The sequence below is a fragment of the Strix uralensis genome, chromosome 4 (genome assembly GCF_047716275.1).
Source record: "Strix uralensis isolate ZFMK-TIS-50842 chromosome 4, bStrUra1, whole genome shotgun sequence".
Lineage (NCBI taxonomy): Eukaryota > Metazoa > Chordata > Aves > Strigiformes > Strigidae > Strix > Strix uralensis.
Genome location: NC_133975.1, coordinates 64,405,436 through 64,417,209, shown reverse-complemented (window position 1 = coordinate 64,417,209; position 11,774 = coordinate 64,405,436). Strand labels below are relative to the sequence as shown.

General features: G+C 64.2%; 1 protein-coding gene across 1 annotated transcript; it reads left to right on the top strand.

Moving 5' to 3' along the window:
- Positions 1-6,474: 6,474 nt before the first annotated feature.
- Positions 6,475-10,942, top strand: PRDM8 (PR/SET domain 8). Its single transcript, XM_074866989.1, has 4 exons — positions 6,475-6,735; positions 8,331-8,551; positions 8,913-9,144; positions 9,404-10,942. The coding sequence occupies exons 2-4, from the start codon at positions 8,333-8,335 to the stop codon at positions 10,822-10,824; spliced, it is 1,872 nt and encodes a 623-aa protein (XP_074723090.1). The 5' UTR covers positions 6,475-6,735; positions 8,331-8,332; the 3' UTR covers positions 10,825-10,942.
- The last annotated feature ends 832 nt before the right edge of the window (positions 10,943-11,774 follow it).

The window sequence follows — 11,774 nt, the reverse complement described above, 5'->3', positions numbered from 1 at the left end:
GCTGTCGGCGGGGATGGGGGGGCCGAGCACGGGAGGCGCAGCTCCCCCCCACAAACACCCCCCTACACACCCCACGGGAGCCGGGTCTGCTGCGGGAAGGTGCCTAGGACGTGAATCTCGCCGCCGGCAACATCTCCGGCTTCGTCTTTCCTCTCCTGCCCTCCATCGGAGGGAAGGCGGCATTTACCCTACGGAGCGGCTACCTTGGCGGGGGACCGCCGGGGGGGCCCCCCGCACCTCCCCGAAACTCCTCCGAACCTCTCGGGGCTCTCCCCCTTCCCAACGCCGCCCCCCCCAACTCCCAGCCACGGCGGCGCCCGGGGAGCGGCCACCGAGCCGGGCGGGGGACGGGACCGGCTCCCCGCCGCCGGATCCCGGGCGTGATCCCGGCAAGCGGCATTAGAGCGGGCGGCCGCTGACCCAGGCCCGCGGCCTCACCGGGTGTGCGTGGATCCCCACGCCGGTGAGGGTCCCCTCCGTCTCGGGGGAGGTGTCCCCGCGGGGGGCGAGCCCATCGGCGTGATGCCGTGAGGATTTTCGGGCAAACACTTTGCTTTCACGACACCAGATAACTCGGTCATTAACCCTCTAATTACCCGGCGGTGCGTAGCGGGGGGGAGGCAGGAGAGGGGCGCAGGAAGGGGTGGGGGATGTCACGCCCCGCCAGGGCTTGTGCACCCCCTCCGCTCAAGTCACCCGCCCGCCTGCCGCCCCCTCCCCGCTTCTGCGGCTTCATTCAGGACCGTCTTCCACCCCCCTCGTAACTATAACCCGCACCGGTGCTGGTTTATTTCTGTAGCCAAGGGAGCGGTGGGGAGCGGGGAGTGGGTTCCCCGCCCCGGAGCAGAGGTATCCCCAAAACACCCTGCCAGGAGGCAGCCCTGCCCCTCCGCCCTTTGTGGACGCTTGCCGCCGGCGGGGCCCGCTGTCCCGGGGCTGCTGCCCGCACCGGGAGACTTTCGGAGCGGATCGTTCCCATACGTTTAGCTCCGAGTGGCGGGGGTCGGATGTTGCTCCCTCCCAGCCGGCTGGAAGTCAAGTTCAGCGCAGCGTTGCTGGGCTGGGCCGGTTGGGATGCTTTCAGGGAGGGATATCGTACCAAAATAAGAAATGCTCTGGTTGCACGAGATCGGGCACCGATGCACGAGTGTAACGCAGATCACTTTGCCGCTCTTCGCGGTTTTTTCCTCGGGCTCTTTATCTTTCAATTGAAAACCAATTAAAGGTTTCTATAAATCTGTTAGCATCCCTTTTACGTGGGGCCCTCTGATGCCCGCTGTATTGCCCTTTAGATGCCTCTTCCTTTTTTTGTTTTACAATTGTTGTATCAATATAATGCTTCCTTTCTTTCTCTGTCTCTATAGATACAGATATACAAGGCAAACTAAAGGTTTCGACTGCTATTCAGTGCCTCCTCATTTGTCCCGGAGCCGTAACAGTGGTGCCCTTTCTCTTCTGGCTGCTTTTCCCTGCTTCTGGAGCAGCAGTTATGGGAGAAGCAGATGGCTACTGATTGGGTGAGCTTTGTGGCTTTAATACTGAATACTTTATGGAAAAGGACTTTATCATGCTTGGTTGGTCAGAGGAACAACGGGATGAGATTTATGACTAGAGAAAATAAATCTTTTTAAGTTTCAGGCTCCTTCACACACCCCATGTCAAGTCACTGTAGCAGAGCCGGAGCTGAAATCCTCTGCATTTCTTTTTTTCCTGCCTTCCTCCCCGCACCCCACCCCCCCCCCCCCACCCCCCCGTCTGTCTGTCCTTTCACTGCTCTCCCCACCCCCTCTCTGCCAGGGTTTAGCAAACCTCTGCAAACTTTAGGGACTGTCACTCACTGGAGCAGTGGAGGCCTTCACAGTCCCACAGGCTGCACGGGGAAGGAAAAGACCATCCCCAGATGCAGATCATCTGCCAGACAGGAATACACTGGGCAGTCAGCTCCTGCCAAGCCTTGTCCGCATGTAACCCAGAAAGGGTCCCAGTGGGGAGTTTTGAGTGACATCCTCATAAACCCAACAACACTGAGGCCGTGTGGGCACCACCAAGCCGCCTGGGTCAGGCTGCTCACCACTCACTGCAGAGCCCAGAGATCCTGAAGGATCGGGAGCCCAGCACTGCCCGACACCACTGCACCCCACATTGGGCAGCACCTGGGCCAGGGCCTGTGGAACCAGAGCCCCCAGAGAGCCCCCCGGACACCCCCCGCCATCCCCGTGGAGGCTCAGCCCTCGCTGCCAGCTGCAGCATGTTGGCCACCAAGTCTTGGTTTCTGCATGGTCTCACGCCAAAGCTGGAGGATGATCAAGGACCGTGCAGTGGGGTGTGCTCCGGCCTCAGTGGCAGGGGCACACAGGGGAAGAAAGGCCCAAGGGTGTACAGGAGGCAGAAGTAGATTTCAGTCCTACAGGGGTTCCCACCTTCCCTTTTTCTCCCTTTCCTGTCCCATATAACATTCTCTAACAGGCTGTTAAACATTTTAAGGAAGCTAAAGCTAGGTGAAAGCTTTCCAGGTTTTAAACCTTGGTGCTACCATCAGGTCAAGTAAGGAAGAGAAACAGAAAGCTGTGGTTGAGAAAATAATTTAAAGATAGAAAGTCAGAATTGATTTGAGGCTATATATTAACCATTTAACCAGCCACCCTATATTGCATTCGGTGGTCTGTTTTCTGGTCAGTTATAAAAAAAAAATTCTGTGACCCTTTGATGAATACGCAAATGAATATTTCTAACTAGTTTCTGCATTTGCTCGGAAAGAAGTACAGCATCAAGCACCATCAGAGACTGAAGACATAGCTGAGGTGCTTATGACATCTCTGAGTTGTGAGAAAACGGGTGGGGAAGGGATGACGAGTCCTTCTGTGGCTGCTTGAGGCTCCTGGGGGAGCAGGAGTGTTTGCTCCTCCTTGGGGTGAACCACAGCCAAATCTGGCAAGAAGGGCTTTACAGTTTTGTAGCACGGTGGCAACTTGACCTGGGAGTCCCAGGCGCTGCTGCAAACATCAGTGAGAAGCAGCTGAAGGGTCGACGGAAATAGGAGGGGATGAGGTCTGTGGGCTTGCTTGAGAGCTGAGCTGGAAGTGACATAGGACAGGCATTGCCGATGTGCCTTGGCCCTGGCGAGGGCCTGGTGGTGGGGAGATGTCTGGCTGATTGTGGGGCTGAGGAGTCCCAGAAGGATCCCTGTGCCCACTCAGAAGGATTACTGGTGGAAGAAATACTGTTCCTCTGTGCTGCCATTTGCTGGTCTGCAGCGTGGCAGGGATGCTGCTGCTGCCGCCCCGGTGCAGGACCTCCCAAGGAAAGGCACCGGCCACAAGCCTGGTAACAGTTAAATGCAGGAAGGATGATGGGTCATTCAGCCGAGGCCCCAATTTATTTCCACTACAGAGGCCTAGCTGCCGTGTTTGTCTCAGGGGAAGGGAACTGTTCTGCCTGCATTTCTTCAGGCACCAGGAACGCTTGTGGCTCCACATCTCGTTTTGAGTCGCTTTTCCGTTCCACCTCGTGTGCTCCCTCCCGAGGACCGCGGGCCGGCCCTGCCTCTGGCAGCAGCAGGCAGAGAGGGCAGCAAGGCAGCTTTGGGCATCCCTTCCTCCCTCCTCCCCGCCATCCCCCGGCACCGCCCAAACGATCATGGCTGGGCTTGTGCGCTTCTGGGAACTTGCGTCTTTCTCAGCGATTTTATTTCGCGGGTGACTTTATAGTAGTCACCTGTGAGCTGACTCTCGGCTGTGTATGTGTCTCCTCAGAGGAGTAAGCCTATATCCGTAGGCTTGGCGGGTGTCACAACTTTGGGGCAACGTTTCCCAAGGGATACAGGTGTGTTTCTGAGCACAGGTTGTGCAGCCTCACCTGGCCCCTTCCCCCCTCGCCTTCCCGAGTGAAATCCGGGGAGGAAAGAGAAGGCTCCTCCAGTGCGGCCGGGCGGGTGCCCTGACATCCTCAGAGAGACAGATCCTCCGTCCTTCGCAGCCATCCCCATGGTAACTCATCACGGGCAGAAAACTGGCACTTCCCTCCAAGAGGTTAAGCGACATCGGTGGCCGAGCATCACCACCCCGCCGGCCCCGTGACCCCCGTAGCCGCCCTGTCCACCCACCGGGGTCCCGGCCGGCGAGCGGCAGAACCCGGGCCGCCCCCCGGGGCTGGATGGCCGCCGGCCCCCGCGTGTCCGTGGGACTCCGGCTCGCCTGCTCGGCGCCCTCCGACCCCAAGTCTCGGTCCTGACCCGGCCGCTGCCGGGGACTCCTCTTCCCCGGGAGCCGGTTGTCAGCGGGCGCCTCCGTACCGGGCCGCTGCCGTCGGGGGGGCGTCGGCGGCGCCGGGCGCTGCGAGGTCAGGGCTGAGCTTTTGGGGGGCTGGAAGCAGCGGGGAGGCCGCGTGGGCAGCTGGTTCATGGGAGCTCCGTGGAAAGGCGGCTGGAGCTCCTCAGCCCGGGTCGCCCTTGGCTCTCTGCGGGAGGTTTTCTGGAAGAATAAACGTATATAACACGCCGATATGTAATGAGGTGGCTTGTGTGTGGTTTATAGGAGGCGGCAGGCAGCGTTCGTGGGGCCGGGCAGGGCTGGCAGAGCACCTGCGGGGCGCCCGGAGGCCTCGGCGGGCTGCGGCCCGGGCTGGAGGCTGGGGAGCCGCTCTCCCCCCGGTTAGGGCCGGGCCGGCCCTCCCTCGCCCCGCCCGGGGCCCGCAGCGGGGCTGGAGCCGGATCGGGCCCGGGAGCAGCTTCACCGTTTCTCCCCTCCACAAATTCCCGGTGCGGCTTTTCGGGGAGCCCGGGGGAGCGGGTGCTTCCCAAATCCGCGGACTTGGATGCCGCCCTCTTGGCATGGCGGGCTTCCCAGCGCCGCGGACACCGGCACCGGGCTCTGCCCGGGAGCCGGGGTCGCTCGGGGTTTGCCATGGGCGCTCCCCGGTCGTGGCACTTGGAAGCATAAACTTCCGCGTACATAAAAGTGTTGTTCTGCGGGGCTGAGGCGACGCTGTTGCCTGGGATTCACTTTTACGGTAGCATCCGAGGCTGAATAAACGCTCATAAATGCCGCTACGGTCCTTTTTAGTATCGGGGAATTTCGGTAGCTGAGATAATGTCGAAGCAATTTCGAGATAGTTTATGTACCGTGGTGTCCCTTAAAATTCTCGCGAATAAAAATAACGCGTAGGTTTTCTTTCCCCCCTACTAATGACAGTCATTCGGACAATTTATATCACACAAGGAGAGCTGCAGCATTAAAAAAAAAAAAAAAAAAAAAAAAAAAAAAAGAGAGAGAAAGAAAAAAAGACCCACAACAGGAAAAGGGGAAAAAAACCCCAAACCTTTGAAGCAGGAATTGAGATCCAAATTTTTACAGACTCCCATATTTTTAATGTTATGACAATCTCTTTTAAGAGACGTTCTGTTTTGTCGAATTAATAAGATAAATGTTGAAAGCATATTATATGCAGCCTTTAATCCTAATGCAAGGAAAATCGTAATTATGTAGAGGATAAGTGAATTTGAAAGCCAAACATCAGCCCACTCTCTGATTGCAAACAACGCTCCGTTCGCCTCTGGAAAACGCTTTGTCTCTTCTCTTCTTTTGTTTAGTTTAGGGGGCTTTAAATTCTATTTTAATTTTTTTTTTAATCTGTTTTGTGTCTGAAATGACGGCGATAAAGGAGGAACCGGTAAACACTTTTCCGTGCGGTAAAAACCTTATTTTGGCACAGAGCATCTGCGGATGCTTTTGCTTACCAAATCTGCGCGCGTGTCCGTAAATACCCGAGCCCCGCGTGTGCGGGGGTGCGAGCCCCGGCGCTGCCCCCGCGCACCGGGAAAGGCGAGCTTCGCGGCGGGCGGGGGCAGCCCGGCCGGGGCCGCCCCGTCGGCTCCGCAATCCGGTCCGCACCGCGCGGGGACACCGGCCCGGGGAAGGCTCCGGCGGAGAGCCCCGGGGCTGCCCGCTCCCGCCCTCCGGCCGCACGTCGGGCCTCGGCCGGGTGCCTTCCCCGCCTCGGCCGCCGGCAGCCCAGAAAGGCCGGATCTGCGGAGCAAGGCGGGCGTTTAATCCGCCCCCCCGCCGCTCTCCGCACGGGCATCCCTGCCTGCCTTTATCCCGGCGAGGAGGGATTTTGGTCGTGTGTCTGAGGGCTCCCCCCTGCCCGGCCGGTGAGAGGGCAGAGCGGGAAGGCGGCCGCCGGGATCCCGGCACCGGGCGGAGCGGTCGTCGGGCCCCCCCGGCTCCCCGCCCCGCACACCCTGCCAGGCCGGGACGGAGAGGCGACCCCCAAACCCGCCCGCTGCCACGGAAAGGCGCGGGGGGAGGGGATGCGCCCCGTCCCACCCCGGCCTCTCCGCTCCCCGCCCCCCCGCCGCCCGGCAGGTGCCCGGTGGCGGCGGGGCCAGGTGAGGGGCGGGCGGGCGGGCGGGCAGGCAACGAGCGGGCAGCCCCCGAAGGGGTTAAAGGGAGGGGACGTGGGCTGTCACGCGTCATTGGGCAGATTATGTGCAGCAAACAAAAAGTGTGTGTCTGTGTGCCAGTCACTCACTGCATCGGGTCCATCTGCACCGCTCGCCTCCCCGGCCGCCTCCCCGCCTCGCCCGCCCGCTCCCCGCCGCCGCCCGCGCCCCGGCCCCCGGCCCGCCGCCTCCCTGGCCATGGAGCGGCACTGATACAATAGCGCCGGGGGCAGCGGAGGCAGGAGCCCGCCTTTGTGCCACTTGTCGGGGCGAGGATTCTATTCCCACTCTCCCTGGTGAGTACCCGCGGAGGGGCCCCGCCAGCCCCCGGTGCCTCCGCCGCCGGGCCCGGCGCCCGGCAGGGGGGGAGCCGCGCCGCGCCTCGCCGCTCCTCGCCGCGGGGGTAGCCCCGGAGGAGGGAACAATGCCGGGAGATGGCCGTGCCGGGGGCCGGGGCGCGGCGGCCCTGCCCGGGATGCGGTGCCCGGCGGTTCCGGCTCCGGGAGCGGCCCCGGCGCCACCCGGCCCGGACAAAGGGCGGCCGGCGGGGGAGGCAGCGCCGCGGGGCCCGGGGAGAAGCCGGGGAGATGCGGAGCCGTGGGGAGCCGTGCGGGGCCCGGCGAGGGCGGGTGGAAAGTTTGGCGGGGGCCGCTCGCTGCCGTTTGTTTCGTTTGGCGAAATAATCCCTTCGGGGGAGGGATGCGCCGGGCAGCACTGTAACGAGGAGGGCGGCGGAGAGGCAGTGAAAGCGCCCTCCCCGCGGCTCCCGATCCCGGGGGGGGGGCCGGGACCCCCCGCCGCCCACGCCGCCGCTCCGGGGGGCGAAGTTCCCGGGGGCGCCGGGAACCCGGTGGTCTCCCGAAAGCGGGGGGGGTGGGGGGAGAGGCGGCTCGGCGGGGCCGTGCCCGGTGCGAGCGACTTCGGGTGTAAAGAGGCGCAGCGAGAGAAGCAGAGATTTATTCTCCAGCGAACCCCAAATGAATGATTTCGATGTCAGATGGGGTGGGGGGAAGGCAGCCTTACACTAACCGGGTCGGAAAGGGCGAGGGCACCCGCAGCCCGGCGGGCAGCCCCTTCCCCGGCCCCGGCACGGCGGCAGGCGCGGGCAACCCGGCCGCCGCCGTCCCGCTGCCCGCTGCCGGCACCCTGCCCGCCTCGGCTCCGCCCGCATACGTCCCCTCGTACAGGCACGGGAGCCGGGGCTCACCCTTCTCCATAAATAAGCGTGTCGAGGTAAAAATAATTACCTCTGCTTGCTGCTTTTAATTAAAGTCTCGGAGGGAAAGTGCTGGATTATGGTAATGAGCAGACATACGTTCCCTCTTGTCGAGCGGAGCGGGAGGTGAGCTGACATGCAATCAGCGACAATGACAAGCCACTTGAAACCCATTCGCTCTGCTCCTCCGTCACAGCCCGGAGACCGACCCGGGTCTTCTCTTGCAGGGGCCCCGGAGCCCGGGGGGGCACCGGCCGGGAGCCCCGCTCCCCGCCTCGGGCGGAGGCCTGCAGACGGCTGCCCCTTTTTCTCCGGCTCCTGCCCGTGACCGGATCCGGCCGCTGGTTCCCCCCCCGCGCCTGCCCGGTCGCTGCCCGGAGCCGGCTCCCGCCGCGCTCGCAGCCGGGCTCGCCGATAAATAAATCATCGCGGCAGCTTCCCCGCACCTCGCCTCCCGCTCGCGGAGCTCCTCGCCTTCTTTATTTTTTTTCCAGACCGGTGAAAGTGTTCGCCTGCCTCTTATTTTTATTTATTTTTTCTTTTTTGTTAATCCTTTTTTTTAAAAAAAATTTATTTTGTTTTCCCCGGCGGGTCGCGGCCGCATCTCCGCTCAGCGCTGCGGCGGGGCCCCGCCGCGCTGTAACGTCTCCGCTCTGCCCCTCTCTCCGCCCGCAGGCATGGAGGACGCCGGCGTCCAGAGGGGAATATGGGACGGGGACGCCAAGACGGTCCAGCAGTGCTTGACTGACATTTTCACCAGCGTTTACACCACCTGCGACATTCCGGAAAATGCCATTTTCGGCCCCTGCGTCCTGAGCCACACGTCCCTGTACGACAGCATTGCCTTCATCGCCCTCAAGTCCACCGACAAGCGCACCGTCCCCTACATATTCCGGGTAAGAACCGCTCGTCTGCCGGGCAAAGCCGCTCGCCCCGCAGCCGGGGAGCCGGCCCACCGCCGCTCGCCCCGACGGCCGGTGCCCGAGCGCGTCCCCGCCGCGGAGCGCGGCCCCGCCGGGCCGCCCGCTGCTTGCCACGTCCCCGCTGGGCCGGGCGGGACCGTCCGCCGGGCCGAGATGCCGCCGGGATGCTTTGCCCCGCTGCCGGGATGCTCTCCCCGCTGCCGGGATGCTTTCCCGCGCCGCCGGCGAGGGCTGAGCCGCTCCCCCGCCGCTCCTGCCGGCTGCCCGGTCCCATCCCGTCAGTCGGTCGGTCGGTCGGTCAGTCCGTGTGCGTTTATTAAAGCGGGGTTTGCAGGTGGACACGTCGGCGGCCAACGGCTCGTCGGAGGGGCTGATGTGGCTGCGGCTGGTGCAGTCGGCGCGGGAGCGGGAGGAGCAGAACCTGGAGGCCTACATCAAGAGCGGGCAGCTCTTCTACCGCTCCCTGCGCCGCATCGCCAAGGACGAGGAGCTGTTGGTGTGGTACGGCAAGGAGCTCACGGAGCTGCTGCTGCTCAGCCCCGCCCGGGCCCCCGCCCGCAGCAACGGTGGGTGCCCCGCGCGGCCGCCCGGCGCCCCCTTCCCACGGCCCCGGGTGACCAGGGACGGCCGTGGCGGGGGGGAAGGGGGTGGGGGGGGAGCTGGGCGGGGATCCCGACCCGGAGTGATGGAGGGAGGAAGGCGGCCGGCGTCGGGACCCCCCGCCCCCTTTCCCTTAGCGCCCCGGGGAGGCCCCGCCGCCGGCCCCGGCTGACGGTGCCCCCGTCTCTGTGTGTCCCGTCCCGCTGTGCGTGTGCCCGGCCGCAGGCTCGCCGCCCTTCGCCTGCCCCGAGTGCAGCCAGCGCTTCCAGTTCGAGCTGCCCTTCGCCGCCCACCTCCGGTTCCGCTGCCCCAAGAGGCTGCACGGCCCCGACACCGGCCCCGCCGCCGAGGCCCCCGGCGGCAAGGACGGCGCCGGCAAGGAGCAAGAGGCCGGCAAGTACTGCAAGCCCGGCGGGCCGCTCCACCACCCCTTCCCCGGGGCCGACGGCGGCAGCGCCGCCGCCAGCACCAAGCCCTCCACGGACTTCCACAACCTGGCGCGGGAGCTGGAGAACTCCCGCGGCGGCCACGGCGGGTCCCCGGGGCGGCCAGCGGCCCCCGAGGGCGGCCCCGAGGCGGCGGCCGGGAAAGCCAAGCGGCGGTACCCCGAGGAGGAGGAGCGGGGCCCCGGGGCGGCGGCGCGGGGCCGCTTCCCGGCGGAGCGGCCGGGGCTGCCCTCGGCGCCCAAGGAGGAGCCGGTGTGCGCCCCGCAGCAGCAGTACCGGGCGGCCGGCTCCTATTGCGGCTTGGAGGAGGGCGGCCGCCTCTTCGCGCCGCCCAGCCCGGAGACGGGGGAGGCCAAGCGCAGCGCCTTCGTGGAGGTGAAGAAGGCGGCCCGCGGTCCCGAGCCCGACGGCAGCGGCGGCGGCGGCCCCGAGGAGGGCCAGGAGCGCGCCTCCCCCGCCGCCCCGGGGGCGGGCGGCGGGGAGCCGGGGCTGTGCCCCCGCGGCGGCCCCGGGGGCCCGCTGGCCGCCCGCCTGGAGGGGGGCAGCCCGGCGCGGGGCAGCGCCTTCACCACCGTGCCGCAGCTGGGGGGCGGCGGCCCCGGCGGCGGGGCGGAGGAGCGGAAGAGCGCCTTCTCCCAGCCCGCCCGCTCCTTCCCCCACGTCCCGCCGCTGGTGCTGGGCCAGAAGCTGGGGGGGCTGGGCGAGCCCTGCCCCGACGGCGCCTCCGCCCCCGCCCGCCTCTACGCCGCCGAGGCGCTGGCCGTCAAGCTGCCGGGCGGCGGGGAGGCGGCGGGCGGCGGCGGCGGCGGCGGGGGCGGGGGGGGCGGCGGCGGCGGGGGGCTGCCCAAGCAGAGCCCCTTCCTCTACGCCACCGCCTTCTGGCCCAAGAGCTCGGCGGCGGCGGCGGTGGCGGCGGCGGCGGCGGGGCCGCTGCAGCTGCAGCTGCCGTCGGCGCTGACGCTGCTGCCGCCGTCGTTCACCTCGCTGTGCCTGCCGGCCCAGAACTGGTGCGCCAAGTGCAACGCCTCTTTCCGCATGACCTCGGACCTGGTCTACCACATGCGCTCCCACCACAAGAAGGAGTACGCGCTGGAGCCCCTCGTCAAGCGGCGCCGCGAGGAGAAGCTCAAGTGCCCCATCTGCAACGAGTCCTTCCGCGAGCGCCACCACCTCTCCCGCCACATGACCTCGCACAACTAGCGGGGACGCCCCCCCCTGCCACCCCACACACCGCGGGGACCCCCCGCCCGACCCCCCCGCGGAGGGCAGCGGCTGCCCGCCGCTTTCGTTCCTTTCCTTTCGATGCACGCATTTTCACTTTCCGGGGAGGGGCGGGGAGGGCAGCAGGGGAGAAGAGGAGGAAAGAAGAAGAAGTAAAAAGAAGAAGGAAGAAAGAAAAAAAAAAAAAAGCACCGGAAAAAAAGAAGGAAAAAAAAAAGCAAATGACTTAAAAAATACATTTTTTAAAATGTCATATATTGCAACATATTGATGCATTTGTCATACGTTTCTACTTAAATTATTAAGCACTTATGGTTTAGATGTAATAATAATTATATGTCAGGGTAAATTTTTATTTTAGATATAAAGCTAAAGGCGGGGAGGAGCGCGGCGGGGCCGGCGGGGGCGGCGGGCCGGGGTCCTGCATGCACCGGGCGCCTCCCGCCCGCCCGGCCCCCGCCGCCCGCGTCCCTTTTACTACAGAGTGTCACTTGGTGCCCGTGAAATGAAGTCTCGATAGTTCCGTGTTACCTTTCCTTTTCGTTTTTTTGTTTTTTGTTTTGTTTTGGTTTGGTTTTTTTTTCCTCCTCCCTCGCTAAAAGATTTATTAAACTTTATAGTTTATCTGGGTATGTTGGATGCTTTGACAATAAATGACTTTATTTTCTTCAAAGCACCTGGACGTTAATCGATGCCGGGGGGCTGGGCGCTGGGGAGCGGGGCGGCCCCACGGCTGCGGGACAGGAGCTGTGCCCCCGGGCGGGCCGGGGCTGCCGGGCCGGAGTGGGGAAAGAGGGGTACCCCGCTGCGTCTGCTCTCTGCCCGCCCTCCCTCCCTCCCTTCCTTCCTTCCTTCCTTCCTTCCTTCCTTCCTTCCTTCCTTCCTTCCTTCCTTCCTTCCTTCCTTCCTTCCTTCCTTCCTTCCTTCCT

Bases quoted from the DNA above. Each gene is read 5' to 3' on its own strand.
- PRDM8 (XM_074866989.1), top strand. From the start codon at position 8,333: ATGGAGGACGCCGGCGTCCAGAGGGGAATATGGGACGGGGACGCCAAG. The intron at 8,552-8,912 runs GTAAGAACCGCT...CGGGGTTTGCAG, and splicing joins CCGTCCCCTACATATTCCGG to GTGGACACGTCGGCGGCCAA. The intron at 9,145-9,403 runs GTGGGTGCCCCG...GCCCGGCCGCAG, and splicing joins GGCCCCCGCCCGCAGCAACG to GCTCGCCGCCCTTCGCCTGC.